We start from the raw sequence: 24,349 nt of genomic DNA, 5'->3' as shown, positions 1-24,349 counted from the left end.
GTACTGCATACCACTCCCTGAATTTGTACCGCGAGTGCCCATGCAGGTAGCTGCCTTCGTGACCATGTGCCAAATCTTCCTACCTGGCTGCTACGCTGCGAGCACAGCCAGTGAGGCGACAAGGGTGCAGAGCAGTCAGAAGTGAAGGGACAGAGCAGCAAATGACTTAGAAAGAAAAAGTTTCATCCAACATCACGGGAAACCAGAGGCAGAGCTCCCCTTCCTCTCCCCCCTCCTCCCTCTGCATATGCACAGTTACTGGCAGTGGGAGCAACTCCATACCCCACACTCCAACTCATTTTCAGACAAAAAAAAAAGTACATTTCCACCCTCCTCCCAGAAATCCAGTAAGTTAGCTCAGGTTTTTTCCATCCTTCGTTTTTGATCCGTTTGTGCTTTCAGTGAGTTTTTATCAGGGTCAGTCAGCCCGTGCACGGTGGGAAGATCAGGGTGGCTGCCATGCAAGCTGCTGGGTTACCCCAGGCAGCTCTCTGGATTCAGCACCTCCATTTTCACACCAGCACACTTCAGGGCTGCTAGCATGCAATGACTGACTGCCTTCCTCCTCCCGGTCGACACCATTTGGATGCAGTGAAGCTGGCTGTCTTCTTTGGGGCACTGGTAAGGCAGCAGGCAGGAACATTGGGTCTGTGTCTCTGTGAAAGAATGTGTTGGAGTTTTAGCTGCAAACATCATGACTAAATACATGCATTTTACAGTTCGACAACATTTTGAAATCAACAGGGAAAAATGCCATTACAGGTTCATGGTACATTAGTTAGAGAGCCTAGTGTGCACACAAAGATATCAGGGTATTAGAAATAGAGACAAAAGAAGCTTTAAATATCAGTTTCTGCAGCACTGGCCCATACAGGAGCAGAAATGAAAATTCTAACTATTTTTATCCACTGGTTTTCCCTGACCTTTCCTCTAAACAAAAAGTTATGAACTTGACTTTCCGTTCCCAATTATCCTTACGCACAATGTTGCTGTGAAATGGAGTCTTGAGGTCAGTATTGTGTCAGTTTCTATTTCATTAAACCTCCTTTTATGAATGCTAAGCTATCTGCTGCTGGTCTTGGTAAAGCTCAATGCTGCCTGTTATTTCATTATCCATTTCTGATCTAATCAGATTCTGACTTTTTAGATTCTTTCCCAGAAATTTCCTAGGCAGGAAACCAAGTTTCTGCCTTTCCTTTCTTAAAACCTGTGAAAAGTGGTTTTTTTTCATCAGTTTAGCTGCTTTCACATGGTACTGCAGTATATTCTGCCCCATGTTAATACCAGCTACTCATTCTCAGGAATGCCAAAACTTCCATTTGCTAAATGTTTATGCTTACTTGTGGGAAAGAGGACTTTTGTGAAGGTGAGGAGGAAAGTTCAATTCAAACCTCCTGAGCATCACAATGAAATCTTATTTTATTTAATTTTACTCTTGCTTGCACTCTCATTTTTGCTTGCTGAACAGGACTCCTGTGAGCCTTTCAGAGAAGAACACCGAACAGCTGGCACAGGATCCAACTTCAAGCCACCTCCACAGTGGGAACACACCTAGGCTGCTTTAGGGCTCTGAAGTAAATAAGCCCAAGGCCTTTCTAAGTTATAATCACCTTTTGAAGGCTCCTGCACACTGCAGTGCCTGAGGTGCAGACTTGGTCCTGGCCTCTGCTTCAGCCCCACACAGGAGCAATACCTCATGTGGTAGCTTTACAGCCATCTACTTCAAACCCTATACTGCCACAAATCATCCTGAATCTGCAAAAATCAAGTTTTACGATTGCTGCACATCACTAGTGCCTTTTTGTTTGTCATAAATAGGCAAGGTACGATAAGGATCATATTGTCTCCGGAAGCAAGTAGAGGAATGAGTATGGCTGCCACTCAGTCTTTTCCTGGCAAGCATGTGATGGGTGCCAAGCCAGCCAGCACCTCATACATTTACAGGAAAACCCACTGCTCTTATCAGCCATTTACACAGTAAATAGCCAAGTTGCACAACAGTGTTTATAAAATAATCCTCTTTGGGATTTCACCAAACAGCTTAGTTCATTACAACTCTTAATGAACACAGTTTTCACATGTGGGTATTCGCAAAATTTACCATTAAAATCCCATTAAGCTTGATGGTCCCTGTCTTGCTTTCTAAGTAGTTCCATGATTTAATTTCATAATTTAATTATATGCTATTGAGGGTGTGGGCCAGATTAACTCCTGGAGTCCAAAACTAGTGATTATAGTATCCTCACAAGGAATGGGACATAACATTGTGGAGTAGGTTTCTGTGGTTGAAGATTTAAATATTAATTCTCCTAAAATTGCAAGTTCCCTTAATCTTCAGGTTCCTCTTGTGCCTTGACTACTAATGAGTGGCAGCTCTATACCACTTCTGCCTCAGGGGGAAGGCACGTATGTGAATGCAACACATGGTAGGAGGGACAAAGGACTGACCACACTTTCATACTCTTCTCAACACAAATTGCTCAGAGGATACAGACCACAATGTCTGTAAATCCCATTCTTAGAGCAATGAAGCAGCCAGAATGTTTTATTTTCAGTGCCTAAACCCTGGATAAATCACACCATTCAGAAGTCATACCTGCACAGTTTTCCCAGTCATAGCAGGTGTCATAGCCACATGGCACTTTCTTCAGGCTATTTGTAGAGAGCTTTGCCCTTTCAATAGCCCAGTCTTGGTTGGTATCACTACGGCAAGGGCCGACATGCAAGAAATGAAATGACTGCTCTCGGAGGCAATTTTCAGCTAAGTACTCACAGCTGGGCTTTGTCATGGTCTGTTCCGAAGCAGCATGTAGCACACAGATGTCTTCTGAGTAGTGGCTGCCCCAGGAAAAAAAGGAAAATTATTTTATCAGACCATAGAACAAGTCCATGCTTCTAAACACTCCACTGGTGTAGGATGAAGAGCCACAGCAAAACCATGGCCAGACTGGATATATATCTTAAGAAATGAGATGGTCTCAACTACTGCAGCATCTGGACCTTGGGAAGCCTCTGATACCTCAGCATAGTCCCCATGAGGTAAGGAAGTTTTATTCCCATCTAGCAGATAAGAAGTGAAGGGCATGTCTATACAATAAAATGGAAAGTTAGCTCCATGCATGCTGTAACCTCCAGAAAGCACAGCAAACTAGCACAGGCCCTGGGGGTGGTTTAGCTGAGTTAATGCAGCATTGCTGCCATGGATGTAAGTTTGCCTCTGAGGCACAATTCGTTTGGGACCAGTGGCAGGCGAACACAGCTCTGCTGCTTATAGTTCCTTTCTGTATTACTCTTGGTTCCCGAGTGGATTCATTTTCTGCATGTGCAGGCATTTCCAAACAGTATCACATTGTGGAGCTCAATCTTCTTCCAGACAGAGGGAGTAATACCAGCTCACCTAGGTTAGGCTTCTAAGGGTTAAGCTTATAGCCTTAGTCATCAAAACCCCTCTAGTTAACATAGGATTCAGCCTATGTATTTGTGACAATTCAACCTATGTATTTGTCACCCTCTGAACGTGTTCTCTCTCTACGCAAGGGCTCTTGTGGGAGCACAGATGCCTGATTATTCGGGAGCTGACATGAGTGAGATGAATCCCATGCCAAGGGACTGCCCGTGGTCATACAGGAGCCCTGTGGTGGGATGTGCATAGGTCTCAGCTCTACAACAGTCCAGCCAGTATTCGGTCTGTGCGCATCTTTCCCATCCCAAGCACCAGGACAGCACTCAGACTTGCACCACACCTCCACCCTTGCCAGCCATTCACTAAAAATTCTCCAGGAACAGAGGAATGGTCTATTTGCTGGAAGGCTCAAAGGCAAGGTCATGTTCCATGAAGAAACAGTATGTCCAAGTCTTGTGTACTTTTATATGCTCTGGAGACTGAAACATACACATGTATTTTTGCAGCATATTCATCTGAAAAAGGGTAGTTTCAAACACACGGAGTAGAGCAGAAGTGATGACAGTGAAAATCAAGAAACTGGAGGAAAAAGGGAGGTAAAGGAAGAGTAGGCATCTCCAGTAGCAAATGGAGATGTAGATTAGAAAGATGTGTTGGGAGGTGCTGTTTGGTTAATGTCATTGTTCATAGGCTATAAATGGGGCTGTAATTTTGATATAATAGCATAGCTGGCTAGTATCTGAACATACGGCAATAATCCTGAAGTTGTTGTCACTTCTGTTACTCTTCCTGTTTTGTGTTCACAATGGACTAACAGTCCACCGCTGGAGAAGCTGGAGAAACTATGACTTTTCTTTTTTCTAGTGAAAGTACTTAACTTACCCACAGTCTTCTTCTGGAGACATACAAACACACTGAGATCCAACCCGTTTTTGTCCTGGATTGCAAATACCTCTAATCTTAGTTTGCTCATCTGAAATAAAAAAGTAAGAGTTGCTGAACAAGTAACAAAATTAGCGTGATTATCTTAGTCTTCTGCTGTAAAACCTAAAATGGATTCATTTCAATTTATCCCAGTTTTCTATCTTCAAAAGTCCCCATGGTTGGGATTCCACAAGGATGTATCAGTCTCTACAAAAGTCACTGGAAAAGCTGAAGTTTCAACCGTATGCATTCTACTTTGCTTTCATGAAGCCTTGTTAATACAGCTGTTTAAAAAATATATATACATATATTGTTTCACAACTTTGTAGTTAGCGTATCGTACGGTACAACTTGCCCCAAAAATATGAACTTGAAGAAGTTTGTGGCTGAATTTATATGGCACTGTGGCAGGCATAAAGTAAAACCAAAATTAATGATCAGTTGCGATACGTCTTAAAAATGGTCATCTGCCTCCCAGTTCTACCTAGCTAAAGTAAACACAATATGACTGTGTTGTGGATCCCAGCAGCAGAAAAACAATAATACGCCAGCAGGAATACTAACCTTTTTCACATGTAATAGATCTTGAAATAGATGGTGTCCAGGACAGGTCTTTCCCACAAGTATACTCTGTTTGACTGGTGACTATATACCCAGCTTGGCAGCTTAACTTAATAGTTTCACCAATATTGTACTGTTGTTTAAATGGGAAAATCGTGACGCTGTAAGAGGTTGGTGGCCTGAGGCATACTGAAGCTGCAATAAATAAGAAAAAATAAGATTGTTGTTGTTTTCATGATGCAGGAATATTTACAGCAAGTCGTAATGCTTCAGCTGAAGAGCTATATAGTCACAACAATACTGAACACTTCTGACTGACATTTAAAACTAATAAATATTTATCATAATTAAGTTTAGAAATTTTCAATTCCCTGTAATGTCAATACATTCTGTAAAATATTTTTCTATCAATAACTAATTACTTGTTTCTAATGTATGCTAGTATGAGTAATTTAATTTTACAGTATGTTAAAAATAATAAGACTGACATTCACAGCATATTTTTACATTGTTTTTGTAAATGAAGCTATTAACAAGACAAAGTGAATGGCAATAGAAAGCTCATAAACATATTCAAGAAGAAATTCATGATAAAGTTAATATTAAGTCAATAAAACTACACTGAGTTCTAGTGAACTATTGGAGTCTCTCCTGTTAGTAAACCCAGGTCAGTTCTGATCTTTAATTTTGATTGGACTATAAATACATCAGGGAATTCATGTGTTGTGTAGATTTTCAAAGCAATCTAGAGGGATAATACATGCATCTTCCATTTAATATAAAAAGTGGGAATCAAGTTCCTCCAAGAATGCTTTCTTCAGGATAACTGTCATCAACTTAAAGATTATCTAGATAAGTTTGGAAACAAAAAATGAGTCCTTCTGTTGAAGATACTGAAAACTAAACTGGAGAAGGACCTGATAAAATCCATCTCAGAGTTTTCTAAAGCACTGAACATTGCAATATCCTTACAGAATATGTAATAGCTACACTCCTGAAAGAAGAAACTGAACTGAAAGAAGAAAAATCTAGTCACTCAGTAGGTTTTTATCATCTCTAATGTGAATGCATGAGATGCCCTCTTTAAATGGTGTCTCTTCAGGTACCACTATAGATTCTTTTATTAAAGTCTATATTTTATTGTATTTGGTTACTTTTATTCCTCTTTTGTTTTGTTGCTGAGCCAAACTACTTTTCTGTTTCTTACGTTCACATTCAACATGTTGCTGTTTCCAGGTTTGATCTGGCAGACACCTAAAGAACTGATAGCCACTGAGGACGTGACCAGTCATGCAGGCAATTTCGGCTTCCTCCCCCACAGCATACTGGTTCTTTTCATTCTACAGAAAAAATTAAATATGTGGTAGTTGTAAATCACATTCAGAATTATTTTAAAGAAGAAAATGAATGAAGGTAGTGAAAAATAAAATTTCAGTTAATCAACCAAGTGAAAAATTTAATACAATATTATCTTAGATTTAGAGATCCATTATTACTGAAGACTAACATGAAACAAGGGTTTCTAATTAGCTAGAAAAACATTTCCACTTTACAGATGGAAATGATCTTTTGCAAGTGGTGTTATACTTCCAATATTCAGGTGAAATCAGAAGAAGTAAATATTCATGAATGTGACTTATTTCTGTATACTTAGCAAAGAGGTTGTAAAAATTTCCATCTCTGCAACTCTCCCACATTCTTTCCTTCCATATCACTCACACATTTTTCTTGCTCACCCTGATAAAGCCATTTTCTGGTGGGTCTGGCCTGGAGCATCCAGACTCAGGTTCACCAATCAAGATCTCATCTTCTCTCCTTGCTTCATCATCATTTATACAAGGAGCCCCTCTGAAAAGTAAGAATTTTCTGTTAAGGATGTATATTAAACAGTGGTGTCACCAAACTTAAACAATGGTAGAAGTTCAGAAGCTTTACACAGTAATGATGAGAAATTTTACCCACTCCCAAAGATGGCTAAAAAAAACAAAAACAAAACAAAAAACCCCACCCTTAATTCTATTAAGTAAGGGATGATGGAAAAGGTCAGAAGTAGCAAGTATTGATAGGAAGGAGACTGTAAAGAGCTAGAAAAGTGATAGATATAGAGCCACAATTTTTATTGACATAACTTGATATGAAAATTCATTATAAGTTAGAAAAAAAGAGGTGAAGAAGAACTGCAGATGGAGGGACTGTCTAAGGGTGACTGTGTTTAAGTACTTTGATTGGTACTGAGGGTCCACACAATTTGGTTGGGTTTTAGGGAACATAGTCAAAACCCTACTGTTGCTGTCAGGCAATGGTTAAAGAAGGCTGATTTCTGTGAGTGTGGAGCTGTACAGCCTGCCAGTCCACTGTTTTTCAGATGGTCCCGAAATGAATCTCCTCTAGTCATTATAGTGGAGATGATGAGAATTCTACCTCACCAGCTTCTGCTCTCGGTTCTAACAGAAAAACTGAACTTGTACAAAAATGTGCTCTTGAAGACACAGGAAACTGAGCCCAGTTTTGGGTTGGGGTTATGATTTCAAGCTGAAACCGTAAGACATTGGTACATCACATCAATTCAAAGTAGGAATATGTAAAGCCTGGTAGTTTCAGTGGAATTCTCTCTGAGGCTTTGAATTCAAACCTAAATCTCAAAGAGAAGAGGACATGATATTAAATCCTGTAGCTCAGAAAAAGGGAATTGTAAAATCCCATGAAGTGGGCGAGTTTCTAAGGCTTCAGACAGGAAGCTATGCGAAGTAGAGTAAATATCTGTAGAGGTACGTCAGAATAGAATTCATTATGTGTTTTCTAGGAATAAACAACAAACAAACCCAAACTTGAACTAAACTGCAAAGATTTTCAGAAATTTCCTTCTCTTGGCCCCCACAACAAAAGTTGGGACAGGAGAGTTGTCTCCGTTATTTCTCCTTGATAGTCACAAAGCCTCTCTGGAGGACTCTAACTCTACCCCACAACCATGGAGGTTTTTACATCTACTATCTTCTTACCTGTCCATGAACACTGAGACATAACAGTCCTCCTCCTCTTCCTGTTCACCCTCACAGGGCTTCCCTCCATTCATCGGGGCAGGGTTATTACACTTTCGGCTCCTTTTTTTCTTGAAGGAAGCATCACAGGAACTCCATTCAGACCAGCAACCCCAGTGGCCATCTACAGCAACTGAAAGAAATAAAAGAAACTCATCTTTTAATAAATATGCACCATTCATTGTATTTATCTTGGTCCATATACAAGAGGAACAGTGGGAAATTAATAACAGTTTTCAGAGGATTTAAAATTGTAACTGTTAAGGGAGTAGATTGTATCCAGAGTGTGAAGTTTTCCAAAGAGATGGTCAGCCAAATTCAAACTGCTTTAGGAGAGCCTGAATATACCTTCCTTTCCAGTTTCGTCTGCAAGTCACATCCAAACTGAGAAGCAGTCTATTTTCTACTTCTATTGCAGGCATAGATGTTCTCAGTTTTCATGATGCTGTCAGCCATTTTTGATAACTCACAAAACACTGTGCTATCAAATTAAATCTTGGAGCTCTAACAGTAAGTCTAAAACTCAAATCTACTTCCCATGCAAACTAAATTAAAACACCACTGTCTTTCTTACCCCTGGGGTATTTTGTCTGTGTCACCATGAAGCATTATATAAGAATTTTTATTTACACAATATTTCTTCTCTGCACACAATACATTTTTTGCACTCATCTATTCATTTTTATATCTTCAGTTGTTTATTTCTTTCAAAATATTTCATCAGTCAGCTAACATGGCCTTTATTTGCCTGAATCATTTTCCCTTCCTTCCCCTTTTGATCTGCTGTTTTCCACATATATGGTATTGCTGCCAATTTCATTCAAAAAACTGCAGTTGCAATTGCATGTAAGTGTTCTTTAAATTCTTCAGAACACTGATTATATGTCCCCTCTCTTTAGTCATAATAAACTGAGTTTCCTTTCCACCTTGTAAACAACATTTTTTATATCCATTAGCCATTTTGTCTTGCCATAATAGTCCATAGTGAAAACCAAGACATGGGTTTCCTTTCATTTCGATCACAGTTATCTTTGATCTCAGCTTCATTCTCATTGACTTCTTTCTGTCTTTTCTAGCTAAGGAATCTTTTACCATGTCTTATAATTTATTTTACCAGTCAAGACTATTCAGTTTGATTTCTTTTTAATTTTCCCTTTATCCTTATGCTTTCTGACCATCACCTTGGGATAAGAAATGTCATGTGTTTATTAAGGGTAGGCCAGACATATCTTTGATCGACAAAATTGCTGGGGGATATTCAGTTAAAGATATGACATGGATATAACATATCATGAGTATTTTGGAAAAGCATGATAAGAACATAAAAACGCCATACTAAGTTAGATAAAGAGTATATCCATTCTGCTGTTGAAGGTGACCATAAGGATACCTAGGGAGGATTATAAGAACAGGTAGGGCATGCAGCAACGCTTCCCTAGAGAGCCTTACAAAACTCCAACACACTGGGGCCAGGGACTTCCTGGACCCAAAGTAATGACCTTGTTTTTAATAGCCCTTGATGGACTTCTCTGTTGACATGTCCATTTGACCTTTGAGATCACGCACACCTTTAATGTGCACAATATTCTGTAGTGAGGAATTCCACAACGTAACAACACTGTGTGTGGGGAACCACGTCTCCTCATTTGTTTTGGGCTTGCCACCTTCCAGCTTTGTATTCTTACATTGTGAGATGCTGAAAAATAAGTTCCTATTCACCAGTCATGATTTCAGACAGCTTCATCATGTCTTACCTCAGTTATTTGTTTTTAAGTTAGAAGAGTTCTAGTTTAAATATAGTGCTGTAAAACTAGTTTTGTTATGTGAAAGAAGATTATAATTAGTAAAAATAGTATAAAGAGGAAGGTGTTCATCAAAGGGAAGATTAAAACTGGCTGTGCTGAAAGGGATTTATTGGAATATGGGTGGGTTATAAACCAGCATCATAGGGATTAAGAAAAAAGTGGATAAACTCACCTGGTAATATATATGAAAAATGAAAAAGTGTTATATTGCCCAAGTCGAAAGCAGATAAATTCCTTTTGCTATATTAAACCAAGACTATCACTACTCCTAGAGCTCTGTAGGGTTGTGACCCACTCTGTCTGCATCCCCCAAGCTGCACCACCCTGGGGGCTAGCTGCCCTGCTCTGGTATGGCCTGCCCATGTAACCCTGGTGCAGACCCCGGGGAAACTGCCAAGCTGGGAGAAAGAGCTGGGAGAAAGCCAGTAGAGTAGAACAGCACAAGATAGCAGGTAAAATTACAGACAAAAGTAGGTTTGCTGAAACAGGATTATTAGCAGCTCAAGGGTTTAAGGTGGTGGGGGGGGGGGGACAAAAAACCAGCAAAGCACCCCCACACCACCAGCAAGGAAAGGTATAAAATCCTGAAGGAAGAAAAAATAGGGTTTTAGAATATGTAAGGCAGCAACATCAAGGACCTGTCCCTAGGAGTAGCTGAGGCCAGCCCTTCCCCACCTGGCTGATGCTGCCTGGCCAGCAAAGACTTCCTGGGGGGTCTTAGAGGGAAAACGCACAAACTAATGCTTGTCCTTATATCTGGCTAAATCCCAGTTATCTACTGTGTGTGTTATCCAATAAATAACAGCTTTTGAGTTGTGCGTATCCTGCTTGCAGCGTCTGAGCACTGTGAAAGGTGTATGAACAGAGTGACCCAAGAGGGGCAGTGATGGCTATGTTTTAGGACTAACCCTTTATTTAACATTTTTGGGAAAAGTCTCAGCTCCAGAAGTAAGAGCTTGGTATCAAAGACTGCCAATGACTCAGAGTTTGGAAAATTGGGATACCACCATGGAATATCTAATGAAACAGAGACCTGGTGTAATAGGAACGGGTTGAACCTCAACAGTTCAAAATGCAGGACTAAACACTGCTACACTGAGAACAGTATTTTTTTGATACGTTTTGGAAACTTACGATTTGGAAATAACATAGCAGAGAAAGGCTCAAGTATTAGTTAATTACAGGAAACATTTGTATAGGGTCATAATCATTCTGTTTTCCTTTTTAATGGAATTTCAGACTTTTGTTCTAAAGAAAAACATAGAGAATTTAATTTTCAAATGATCTAGAAAAGCAACACTTTTTAGCTTTTCCACAGCATCAGAATTCATGACCACAGCCCACAATGCATGCTACATCAGAAAGACCATATTTAGGTCATGACAGTGTTACCGAAATACCTGATTTGTAATCTGGAGTTCGCATCTCACAGTTGTTCCCATAGGTGCCGGCCTGGCAGATGCAGAGGCACTCTGTCCCGGAAAGCACGGGCCTGCCGTTATTGGGGCACGGGGCACACTGGCAGGGGTCAAACCTGCCCGCGTATTCTCTAAGGGCTCTCCTGAGGTTGCGACGTCTGGTCACTGCACACGGCACGTTCTTCACCAAATCCACGATGGGTGACACCTGAAAGATAACCATCCAGTAAAGAACTACTCAGATGTACCAGTTCAGTTTAGTTATGTGCCAACCCTTGTAAAGTAGGCCTGACAAGGGAAAGTGCTCAGGAAAAAAACATGTTCTTGTTTACTGTGCAATGCTTTCCTGCAAAGTAACTAGCCCCTGCCCATACCTGAGCTCCAGTTCAACTGGTGCCAGAATAATTCACTCATATTCCTCCCTCTTGATGCAAATCTGGTGTGGCTTTATAAGCTGAGACACATAAAATGTAGTTCTAATAAATATTTTGCACGTTGTTTTATATTGTGCCTGCACATTTGTAATTCATATCATCACATTCAGCACCATCCTGATTTAAAAGATGGAAAACATCCAAAGAGCTCTCTAGAGAACAGCTAATTGTTGAGTGCTCTACTACCTCAATATTTTTTGCTCTTCTCTTACCTCAAAGTCAACCACCACGGGATTGTCCTTTGTTGATTCCAGCCAGTTTGTGAAGACAGCATGTTCTGGAAAAGCCCCCTTTTTCTCCCAGGCGAGAGCTGCAGCATATTCTGACCTTCCACCTTTTACCAGAGACACCGATCGTTCAGCTGACTGCAGAATGGAACCTGAAAGAGGATTTCATTGAAGAATTGTCAAACAGATAAAGGCCTCCACAGACAGTGAATATAACAGAGTGATATATATTAAAAAAAAAAATAGAGAGAGAAGAATTTAAAAGAATATATTAAGTTTAGTTTTATGAAATTAGCTTCTGAAGAAGCCAACCCCCCCCCCCCCAAAAAAAATTCCCACTGTTATATTTAGTAGTCTGTCACAGTCTTCCAAAGAAAAGTATATAACACCTCAGCCACAGAGATATTCAGATCTACACAACAGACTTGTGGAAGATGCAAGGCATACAACAGACTCCACTGGAAGAAGGACACTCTGCAAGACAGGAGCTTTAGTCCCTGCGTTAAACATATGAGTAACTGGAATTGATCATAAAATGAGGGTTAAACATATGGCACAGGTGATCAAATCCCTGTTTTTGTTGATGCAGAATACATGACTCCTGATATTCTTGGAGAAAATTACCCTCCTGCAGCTACTGAGACACGTTCTTGGCATTGCCAGGGAGTCTGCTGCATCGAGGTTTCTGCTTGGCCCAGTGAAGGGGTAGGGGGAAGGGCAGGGCTGTGTTATTGCTGCCAGACTCTCACTAGCCCCAAGCTGTCCTCAGTGAGGACTGGGACTTGGTTGCTGTTGCATGCTGCAGGCTGCGCCCGTTTCCCACTTCCAGCATGGGCTGCCCCGGAGTCGAGGCCAAGGGAGGTGTCTGTCAGATCCATGACTGCCAGGAAGACACAGCACCACTGTGGACCCCCTCAAACTGTGGGATCACTCGATCCCCTAGTGATGGCATTCCAGAGCAGAGGAAAAGCACTTCCAGATTGTAATTTCTTTTGCAAGTGAGATGATGTGTCTGATGCTTGCTTCAGAGAGAAATACTGGCTCCCCTGAAATTGGTGGAAGCTGCACCTTTGCTTCAGCAGAACTAGGATTTTACCCTGGGCACCTAGCTGAGGGATTGGTATCTCTCATAGTAAATGACAGAGCGTGGGCCTCATTCTCGTCACGGTCACCTTCGTGTTTCACAGTCATTCTGTTTGTGGTGCATCTGGTACTGACTTTCTTTTTCTTTTTGAAAAAGACACGCTTGGTGGTTTCTGTTCGGACACACTCTGTTGATTCATCCACTGCCAGACCTGGAAATACCACAAAGCAACAGCGGAATCACTATAATCTTGTTATGTGGTGGTACCATGCCCTCAGGCTCCCCACAGTGACACAAGCCATTGCAGAACTTGCTGCGCCCTAGTTTCTTCCTGACCTCTGTACCAACTTTAAGCTCCTCACCCTCCACTCCCCACTGCCAGCCCCTCTTTTATTCCTCATCCGCTGGTCCCATTGGCTCTACCTATGTCCAGCTTCTCCCAGATTCCTCCTCCTGTTCCTGTTGGGGTGGGTATTTCTCCCATGCCACTTCTCCAGTGGTGTCTAATGCCCCCTCTTGCCAGCAGCACCCCATGGAACAGCTCTTGTCCTTCAGTGTAGTCACGCTTGTCTGGGACACTAAGCTGCAGAGGTCAGCACTGGTGGGAACAGCAGACTGCCATTCCTTGCAGCAAGGGGCTTGGAAACAGGCTGCTCCTCCCAGGGTGGTAAAAAAAGATTTTAGTATATCAGCTTTTTCAAAATATATGTATACATACATTAAAAAATAGTAATACAATATATTTATATACTAATGATATATATAATGTATATATACACACACACGTGTATATAAAAATGTGTGTATGTTTATATCAGCTTTTATGTCACACAGTCATTCACTCAGCAGTGCCACCAACTGGTCTAAGAGGAGACTTCACTGCTGCAGGCTTCCACTTCCTCAGGTACAAATAGCATTAGACAGTTATGCTTAACAGCCCCTTCATGTACCCTCTCACACCCATACAACTTACAGTGGTAGCATTAAGAATCACCGCTTTTAATCTCAGATTTCCACTTCTGTGGTATTCGGTTTTCATTTTGACAATCTGGCTGTCATGAGATTAGTTCCAGGGTCATTTCTAATCATACCAACAGCTTTAATGACTGTAGCCCAGAAGGTACTGCTTAAACCTCTCATCAGGCTTCAGTCCTACTGTGGCATATATTTGACTGGAATATCTTTTCCAGCTGGCACTTGGTCTTGATCTGAAGATATTAAGAAGTGTCCCTGAACATTTCCCACTGGAGTACGTTTGCTCTCCATCCTTGGCACTTCCCCTACTCTCCCAGCTCCATCCTGCCCTCTGACCAGTTGCTCCTTCCAGCTCTCCTGAGCCCCAGCCAGCCTCCACACCGAAATCCCAGGGCTATGTTACCCTTCCTGGGCAGCAGGGCACAGACAACAGGTCTGGATATACTTGTTCTCCTGTGCCACTTCTCCCACCAAGGCTGTAACACATCTCCCAGGGACTAAACACCAGGACAATTATCATCCAATACTCTAATATTGACCAAGTAAGGATCCTCTTGGACTTTTGAAAATAAAACAGTCTGGAACAAAAACTTCCTCTTGCTCTAGCTTTAGGCAGTGTGGGTAATTCCTTTGTCTAAGTTTAAAGGATTAAAGTTTTTAATGTTAATTTGGAGAACTTACTGTGTGGTGTAAGGCCTGAAAATAGACAGTGATTTTGTCTTAACAAAACCATAGGAAAAGGTGGTAAGTGAATCATGACTTCTTGCTAAATGTTACATACCTGAGTTTTTTAGCTCCTCTGAGCTGTACTGGTAAAGAATGTCATAGGAACCACCCATCCTCCCAGAGGTGTAATAATGAGTGCCAAAGTCATCAAATATTCTGCTGTATAAAGCATAGTTGTACTCCAGGGGCAGGTGATTAAGTGCTTTTAGAAAGACGTCTGAGAGTTGCAGATTTGACTGTTTCATTGTGAAGTTTGCAACAGAAATAACTTTATAGACTCTAATAAAGTTGGAATTCTGGAAATAAAATTAAAAAAAAAAAAGGGAGTGAGCACTTTCATAGGTAGTTAACTGCAGAAAGTAGAGGGGCTGAGAGTATGATCTGAGCCATACTGCAAGAACTAATTTACCCTGTGTATTGCACTACTTTAACCATGAGTAAACTAGCACAGACTAGCCCTTGAGTTTACAAGAGCCACGTTAGTTTCTACAGGATAATACTCCATTGCTTTTTGGAAGTATACAGGATTCCAACAAAAATTAAGACTCCGTAAGCACCAAAGAGAAAGCAAAACAATTCCTGCCATAAGAAATATAGCAGCAATAAGACAAAAAGCCAGGAGGAAAGGGTTCAGCATATAAGCACAGTCACCAGTGGGCTGTTTACAACCAGTCCTTTGAGTTGGCAGTTTGGATACTAGTTCACTGTCATCAGGTCTCCCAACTTGTTTATCAGTACGCTAAAACTAAAACTGCAGAGAAGAAGATCTCATTCAGTTTACGTGTCAGACTTTTAACAGGCAAGGTTTCAGGAAGGACATGAAGAAGGAAAAAAAGCAAAGCAGTAAGGTTCAGAAACTGGAAACATCTCTTCCATTTAGAAAAATCTCATATTTTTGAGACAGCTGGCTCTACTCTGCTTGTATCTTCTAAGCCAAGTGGGCTTGGAGACAAGGATGTACCTAGACAGGAGTTTCCCACTAAGGAGGGATTTTAACCTGGGTCACCTGACTACTAAGTTATTGGCTATTTACAGTGTGTTTCTGGGATTTCATGACAACAATGTTCAAAACAAACATACACCCCAAAAAACCTTCCTGATGAAAGTTTCATTGAAATGAACATTTCCATAAGTAGTTTTGGACTGTGTTTAAGCAAACAAGAAGCCACCATTCTACCAAAAATAATTTACCAGTTCTACAAAAGAACAACTTGATCTGTGTATAACTATCTCCACAGGAATCAAATTAAATAGGTTTCCAGTGGCTGGAAGTTTACTATAGATGAATTCAGACCAGAAATAATGAACTATTTAAATCAAGTTACTTAATCACCAGGACAAGTTAGCAAGGCTTGGAGTAAAGCCTCTGTCATAGAAACCCTTAAAATTAAGACTGACACTTTTGTGAAAGATGAATTCCAGTTTTATTACAACTCCTGGGTTTCAAGTAGGCCTTAGTTCTGGTCAGTCCTATGGCCTCTGCTATGCAGAAATGCAGACTAAATAACTGATCCTTTACTGTCATTAAACTAAAAATACATGAATCTTATATTCCTCAGTATTCCTCTGCATTAAAATGGCATAATGGGAAAAAGGCTTTCTATTCTCAGAAACTTTTCTCTGGATGTGTTATTTCTGAGGTTATCTTTGTGAGCAACCACAACTTGGCAGCTGTGTGACTCCAATATTACAAGGTGAAAGCTGGTTAGTAAATGAGAAGAAGTTCATATGGTTTAATTCCCAATATGCATTCTTGAGCAAACTTCACTTATTTTGGGAGCTGTGTTTGCCACTGTTCCTTCCACAGCACTCTGTCTTCTTACCCATAACTGAGACTGGGAAAGGACTGATTTATTTTATTTGAAAATCTCAAATCTATGTCAAACCTAAACTTTTGTAAGTGGGGTAATCCTATGATTTCTGTACTAAAACAGAGAAGTATGTTACACTACAGAAGGTATGTCACAAGCAGGAACATGCTGTGGTATCAGAAACGGAACTTCTTTATGGGTAATTCCAGTGATTTTGTAAAATAGAAATCACAAACCAGGCAATTCAGGTGTTTTCTTTTTTCATGATGTGATCATCAGTATCAATAGCTCCGTTCTCTGAAATGAGCAGATGGAAACTGAAAGGAAGAAATTGGAGGTAACATTTAATTACCTTTTCATATGAGGCTTCAATGGCTTTCTTGAAGGAGGAAGTTGATGTGACTTGTATTCGTTTCTTTTTTGAGAATAAAAATGGGATCCCAGAAGTTCTTTTGGCAGCATGAGTGAATGAACTGCTTCTAGCATCACTGTCACTCAGAGGAGTTAAATCATTGTAGAAATCTGATGCTACATCATCCTCTTCATCTATTACCTGGAGATTCAGTAAAGGGAAGTGTGTTTGCCCAAATAATAATCCAAAACAGACCAACCTATTAAGCAATGACTTCTTGAATTTTTTCTAGGAGAAACATGCCTGAATATTTGAGACAAGGCAGTAAGCTGAGAAGTCATTCTTAACACAAAAGATGAGTTTGAGAGACAGGTTAGTAGGTGAGATGAATGTGAGAAGTAGATTTACTAATATGCAGTTATATAAGAGGAAAAAAAGAATAAACGTGTATTACTTCTTTCTAAAATTTTGCCTCCTGAAAATTAGGAGTAATTTTTCAATACACTTTTCAAAGACTCCCAGACCTTCAGTCTACGTCACAACTACCTTTGTTAACTACACTAGGAGTGAGTCCCAGTCCCACGGCTTCTATATTGTGCAAGGCATAGAGCTTGGCATTTTCTGTCCTTTCTTCCCGATTCCCCTGCTAAAGGCATTAACAAGTTTGATCCAGACTGGAGTCTTAGACCATACTTGCAGCGTGGGCACCCATACTGCATGATGGACTAGGGACAGGTGGAGAAAAAACAGGGAGTAAGCCAGCCTGGTATCCTTGGTAAGCCTTAGTGGTGCTGTGCACAGTGCACAGTGCACAGTGCAGGCACCCAGACAACTTTAGCATCAACTCAGAAGTGACTGAACTCGGGCAAATTCCCCCTGAAGAAATACCAGAGAAGATGACTTTATTTGTTAAAAGATAGAGATGAACTTCTAGAAGTATCTGAGACACAAGCTTTTCTGCAGACTAACAAAAAGAACTTAAATCGCACAGTTTTGGAGAGACTTGGGCAAACTAAAGTTTGTTTCTTCCATTAAATATTTCTGAGCATAGTAACTTTTTAATCTCATTGACCAAACCTACAGGTTACAAACAAATCGATTACAGTTTCCAGGGCACATTAATGTGCCCTGCTCAGGTGCTCCTTTTAAATTCATGCTAAAAAAAACTTGCAGCACTGGTGGCAAAAATCAGCAGTGCAGATTTCATCCATTACCTGAGCCTTTTTCGTGTCCTGCATCTCTTCTCTACCAATGCATTATTTGCTGCAGTGAAGGCCTGCCAGTATGTGTGCAGCCAGATGTTGCACCCTAGACAGAGCATTCAAATTCTTTTCTGAAGTCATCATCTCCATCTGTGATTCTGAGATTCTGGAGAAAGATAGAAGCCAGGATCTTTTAATCCTTGGCCTGTCCTGCAAGACTCCTTATCAGACCATGTACTTCTCCTCCTCCCACCCACACTCCACATCTGCCTACTCTCCTCACTGATTACTGGAGGGGCTGGGGCAGGAAACAGGAGGGGTCGAGAGGGCTCAGAGAGCTGTCTCTCAAGCTGATGGATGACTAGAAGAGAGCTGAGAAAGCTGGTGTTAGGAGGATACAACAGTGATGCTGAAATGAACTTTGGAGTTGAATGAGCCTCTAACTGAATTACTTTGGGGATAGGAGCAGGACCTTGGCACTAGATCACAGAGACGCTGTCACAGCCACAAGGCAGCAGGAGAGAAGCCCAGATCAACTGTCTTGACTCTAGTCTATTTGCAGTGAGTTAACATGAACTGGGAAGAGATGAACAGAGTCACCAAGCCTAGCTCAATTTATCCCATTTCCACATATTACCTGAAACATGTTCAGGCCTCACCACGTTGAGAAGTCCTGTCCTAAAACACACATCACTGCTTAAGACTTAGGTACATAACTTGGACTGATTATGACAAGGGGTTTTCAGCTAAGAGTCACTGCTTGAGAGTACCTGAAAGCTGACAGCCTCCAAATTTGCAGGAACACGATATAATATCCTCGTCTCATTGCGCTTCACTGTTGTGCATTGTCCTCCATTGAATGAGTTGCCAAGGACTTCCCCTCGACTCTCTCCTGCCAGAATGTGAAATCTAACAGAAAAGTAACATCCAGAGATTAAAAGATCTCAGGAAGATATATAGACTTGGATCATTTAAGTGGTATATAGCTGCATTGAAGATACTGTAAGTTTGAACCAACAAACGGTATGAGCATTAAGGTAAAGTTACTGCTTTGAAAAAAGCTTCTCTACAAGAACTCCTAATTTATACTAAATTTGCCTAAGAAAATAACATATCCAAGCTGTAGTAGCAAACCTGTTTCCTACTTTCCATCACTGCCCTCTAGACAATCACACACAAAGTTAGCATAAGATTCTCTAGTCAATCATTCTTATTTAAGCAGAGACACAAATAAAAATGGCCTGGGAAAATGAGTGGCTCCCCATTCATGACATGAATGATGTTTCCAGAGTGCACTGAAGTCATTCAAAAATGCAAGACCACTTGGAGCTGGCATCCCGTGTTTAGGTGTTAAACTGCTTAAATTAGCAGTCTGGAAGAGGTGGTGGTTGGTATTAAGATGTGAAAAAATTCACAGATCATGCATAATCACACATCTTTATAGGAACAGCCTCCCAGCTTCTAAAGTGCTTTGGCATAACTGAACCAGCAATTGCTGATATGTGATATACTGGGTGTTGTGAGGGCAGTCAAAGTCCTCCAGACAGCAGTGCTTTCTGACAGCTCTTTCTATTGTATCTAGTATAGCAAGCAGTACAGAAGGGAGCCTAAGCCTGGAAGATGGAGTGGGCAAGTTCTAGCCTGATTAATTGCATTCTTATAATCTCTTGTTAATTCTAATTTGAGAGGTTATCCAGTTTAATGGGATACTTTCACATGCTAGTATGAAGATTATCTTATTTATGCAAATTCATGAGACAAAATTTCACCATATCTATGAAAAATGCAAACAAAACTGACTTACCCACTTCCTATTAAATGCACGCTTGGGATACTCTCATACTTTCTGTTACACACTGTCTTTTTCTTCCCACAATTTCTTTCATCTGAGTTGTCCCCACAGTCATTTTCTCCATTGCATTCCAGTTTTTTTGCAATACAACGACCTGCGGAGAAACAGCAGCAAGAAGCTTTATGCAAAAAATCATTATGTCTGAATGCAAAAAAAAAAAAGCAGTCAGTGTCTTCCCCTAGTAAAGGTGTGAATTTGTCCGAGGAATTAACAGCAAGGCAAAATCCTGCCTTGATTGTTCTAGTAGGAAACAGTTGTTTCAGCTCTACTTATGTGCCTTGCTTGGAAGCCGTGATGAGTTAATTTAAGGTTTAGCAAACAGGTATGCGGATAAGGTTATTTTGCATTTAATCAGGTATATTTAAATAGAAGCAAACAAGAAATTTCCACAAGAGGGCTTACAAATTTAATAAAAACAGTGCAAGTTTGGACTCAGACAGACTGAAACTGAAGTCAAGTAAACTTTCTCCCTGCCCCTTTCCCTCAAGCTTGTACATGAGATATACAAGACCCTCACCTGACCCTCAATAAACAAACAATACCTTTAATCTTTTGATTATCTAATAATTTAGCAATTACATAATGAAGACTCTCATTACCACTTTCACACTGGAATTTATTCTTGCAATCAACTTCCATTATGTTGCAGAGTTTAGTTGGGAAGCAGGGACGGGAATCCACCAACGGCTCAGTACAGGCCTGACCCCCAAACTGTGATGGGCGAAGCAGTGAACGGACACGAAACTGAAGGGAAGAAGAAATCAAAACAGGGTTATTTGTGTATATTTTGTAGCTAAGGACTCTTAGGGGCATCTGAGGCAGAGCCACATGCCTCAGTGCTGCTGAAGATTTGTTGGAGCTATAGCCCTGAAGGAAGTCATCAGTTATTCTTGTCCTTAGGTCCTGTCACACCATCATCCCAGGTAAGGCAGGCAGGGAAATAAAATCCAAGAGCCTCGGTAGCCCTGACAGAGTACACATAATTAAACTTTTGATGGCCTGGGCTGTATCACACGAGAACCAAAAATACAGTCTCTTTATCTTCTGTTTAAAGGGTAGAGCAGGAAATGATATGTGAACAGCCTATCTGAAATTTTTCTTTATCATCACTGTTGAAACCAAAATGCTAGGACAATAGCATGTATTCCCGTTCCTAGATCAGCTGGCCTGGCTTGCCCTGTTTCACTGGCTCCCACCCATGGGGGCCCCTCATTTGAGGAGCACTGGGTGACTGGACAAGACAAAAAACAGTATTCCTGAAAAATTCTGTCCTAAAGATCTGGGAGCAAAATCTGGAACTCACTCTCTCTCCCCCCTCCCTGTCTCAGGACCCTTCATACAGAGTAATGAAGCTGAAGGCTGCTAGACAAATCACTTCAGATGTTTTTCACCCTACTTCAAGGGCTCACCAGTGAAATCTATCTTTGTACAGCTGAACTGCTCCTTCTCCAAGAAGAATTTTTCCCCACATACAGTTTCCTTGCAGACTTCCTTCACTGTAGATGGATCCCGAGTCAAACAATGAGGGAGGACCTCCACTAAAACCGGTGTAACTGGGTAACTATTAAGTGTGGGTGCAGAGGAGCAACACAAGACCATTTGTGAACTTTTGGACTCAAGATAACATTTCCTTGTACTCCATTTGAGCTCCTTAACACAGTTAATATATTCTTTGTGCTGAGCTTCAACCTGCTCATCTCCTCCCATTCATTAGGAGCTTGCTGATAGTGATCTTCACATTTATCTTGGAAGTCACGTCCTCTGTTCTCAAGGCTGTTAGTATTTATAAGGATCACAAGCAATGGTTTGGAGGAAAAATGGACTGCAGTCTACAAGAGCACTTTTTTGCTTGAAACAATAAACACCCTGCATCAATATTTAAAGTTAATAAAAATGGAACAATGTTTCATATACAGATGCCTAGGTAAAAAAACTGGCACTTGAACAAGAGGCTATTAACTGGAAAGAAGCTGAGAGCAATGTCCCCTTTCAGCTCTTGTAGTTTATTTGCCGTCTCCTGCTGTCTTTCTCCCCTCTGCTCTCACCATGCTCTCCATCTCAGTTGTAGGACAGGACTCCACAGTGCAGTTAGCATATCTCACACCTAGAACTAACGGCTTTTTCGTGGACTTCTACACCATGCTGGTCTCATTCTGCGCAGGCAGAATCACAAATAAGTCTATCATAAGTCTAAAGATATGATACCTAGCAGGTAGTCAGGCATGGATTTATGAAGCTGTGTGGGACCTTTGGAGGGAGAGCTGTAGGCTCTGTCTGCACAAACAGTGGAGGATGATCTCATGATCAGGCTCAAGCTGAGACCCACCAGCCATGTAACGACTATAACGACCTGCACTCCACTAACCTGCAATCTCATATCTGCCAGGTCTTGATTTTGTTAGGTCAAACTGACTTGCACCTGCTCTTTCACCTCTCCAGTCTCTGCCAGAGAAGGTACCCAGGTGGTAAAGGCCTTGCACACTGGAAGTGCCCCATCAGCAGTCCCACAACTAACTCCTAACTCTACTGTCAGTCAATAGACACAAGCCCAAGAGGAGAAAACACCATCCAGAGACTGGATCCCAGAAGGATTTTGTTCCACAAATATTAAGCACATCCACTTGGCTTTTGTGTAGGCTACAAAGGGTAGGGAAACGGTGTTCTGGATTTCTTCACAGCAGTCTCAAACTGATCCTGAATATCAGTGTAAAATGCAGCCTGAGCACTCCTAGCCAGTGCCAATTAGGATTTGCCATTAACTCTTTTCAATAGATGATTTGATCCTATTACTTTTCTTGTCTTCAGGATGTATAAAAATGCTGTGGATTAGTCATAAAGATTCCGTGACTTTCTCCTACTTAAACAGACATCCAAACTCTATGGCTTAATTTATCCTCTATGTTGAAAACTCATTTATAATAATGACAGTGGCACTTTTCAAGTAAGTTCTCATAAATGGGTTTACACTACTAAATTGCTCCTTTCTGTTTTGATCTCCTTATTTTAACTTGTTCCCTCCAGCTCCTACTGTTATGATAATTTATAACCAATTTCCCTTTTTAACTTAAACTGTGATTTTGTAGATCAATTTCCATAAAGTTGAATGTCTGAAATGAAGGTAACTCTTTAGTATTATTTCTTTCATCCGTATAATAAATTTTCAACTTACTTGTTTTTTAACACATGGGTCACATTCTGACCAAGGGCCAAAGTCTCCAAGCTGACAGTTGATAGGACATGCTTGCTGGTTACATGCACGAGATTCCTGCTTTGTGCATAGCTGGTCACAGAAATTTTGCATATAATATTCATCCATTCTTATTTGCCTAAAAAATTTAATTGAAAAAGTTACACTAGAAAGGGAGCATAGACAGACTGTAGATAGATGTTCTCTAACTGTGGGTGAAGGCTAAAGATAATGATTTGAACACAATCAAAAAACCCTTAGAGTAACAATAGGCAGCTGTGAAATGTTGATTGAAAGAAAAATCCAAGTATACCCAAAGTTTATGGAGCAAGAAACTTGATTTTGATCCATCTCACTTTGAATGGCCCAAACGATGGCTACAGAAAGAGAGACGAGATGGAAAGAGGGGAATTCTGGCCAATTTAGAATATGTCAGTGAATTGCATCTAGTTTGGTGATGCTGAACATTCAGTTGACTTTAACTGTTGTTGAAAACTAATCCTACAGGGAGGAGTTTTCTGTGGGCTTGCCGTGCCATAGCTTGCACCTCCCACAGCATTGCTCTGCATTAGGCAGACCCTCTAGAACAGGGCTCTGAGCCCCAGCCCTGCTCCGCCAGCATTTGCTCACATGGACTGGCTGCTCAAGCGCACATGGCTGGCAAGGCCAATTTAGGACAAGGTTGTTCTCTCCTCACTATGTGTGTTGGCAGAAATAAGTTCATTTGGAGACACTGCAATGCACTATATATGTAACCTTGAAATTTTTTAAATCTTACCATTAAAAACAAAACAAAACAAAAAAACCCATTCACCTGCTAAATACTTGGCTATGGCAATATTTCTTTTTTAGTATGTTATGGAAACAATTGCTTCAGAGACAGCTGCTCCTCCCCAAAAGTGGTATTTTCTCAGAAGACATTTAGAAACATCAAAATAAAAATAGAGTTAATTTGGCCTTACCTGTGCCTTGTCTGTGTTCCATAATTGCAGGTTTGGGAACAGCTGGACCACGACCCCCACGGATAATGTTCACAGTAGCACCCCTGGCTGCTCTCAATCGCCAGGCCCAGCAGGATAAAGTGCATTAAAATAGTCTTGTCTATACTGAAGGTGTTCATCTACAGCAAATGGACAGGTAACACAAAAGCGCATGGAACTGGAGCACTCACAGTTGTGCCCATGTTACAGTAATACATCTGGTTTGATTTTGAAAGTCTATAAATCTGATCTGCAATACCAAGTCACTAACCAGTGTACCTGGAAAGTGGCAGTAATGCACGAGGTGCATCAACAATTTAGTTAATACTTTAAGGACCAGTCATAGAAATCACAATGGCTGTTTTTGCCA

At 40.8% G+C, this 24,349-nt stretch overlaps 1 protein-coding gene across 1 annotated transcript; it reads right to left on the bottom strand.

Moving 5' to 3' along the window:
- Window positions 1-199: 199 nt before the first annotated feature.
- On the bottom strand, window positions 200-24,119 carry C6 (complement C6). Its single transcript, XM_013961022.2, has 17 exons — window positions 23,962-24,119; window positions 22,982-23,138; window positions 20,412-20,556; window positions 19,765-19,906; window positions 18,731-18,869; window positions 16,759-16,959; window positions 14,651-14,891; window positions 12,983-13,105; window positions 11,796-11,962; window positions 11,132-11,357; window positions 7,888-8,059; window positions 6,625-6,736; window positions 6,096-6,228; window positions 4,892-5,083; window positions 4,286-4,376; window positions 2,597-2,838; window positions 200-656 (listed from the first exon to the last, which is right to left on the bottom strand). The coding sequence occupies exons 1-17, from the start codon at window positions 24,117-24,119 to the stop codon at window positions 475-477; spliced, it is 2,823 nt and encodes a 940-aa protein (XP_013816476.2). The 3' UTR covers window positions 200-474.
- Between the last annotated feature and the right edge of the window lie 230 nt (window positions 24,120-24,349).

This window comes from Apteryx mantelli, chromosome Z (genome assembly GCF_036417845.1).
Source record: "Apteryx mantelli isolate bAptMan1 chromosome Z, bAptMan1.hap1, whole genome shotgun sequence".
Classification (NCBI taxonomy): Eukaryota; Metazoa; Chordata; class Aves; order Apterygiformes; family Apterygidae; genus Apteryx; species Apteryx mantelli.
Note: the sequence above shows the minus strand (reverse complement) of the source record. Positions and strands in the feature narration are given on the sequence as shown.

Excerpts from the sequence above, each read along its gene's own strand:
- C6 (XM_013961022.2), bottom strand. The coding sequence starts at position 24,119 with ATGAACACCTTCAGTATAGACAAGACTATTTTAATGCACTTTATCCTG. Across the intron at positions 16,960-18,730 it reads TGGAGGCTGTCAGCTTTCAG|GTAATAGATGAAGAGGATGA; the intron begins GTACTCTCAAGC and ends CTGAATCTCCAG. Across the intron at positions 4,377-4,891 it reads ATCTATTACATGTGAAAAAG|ATGAGCAAACTAAGATTAGA; the intron begins GTTAGTATTCCT and ends TTTTTATTTCAG.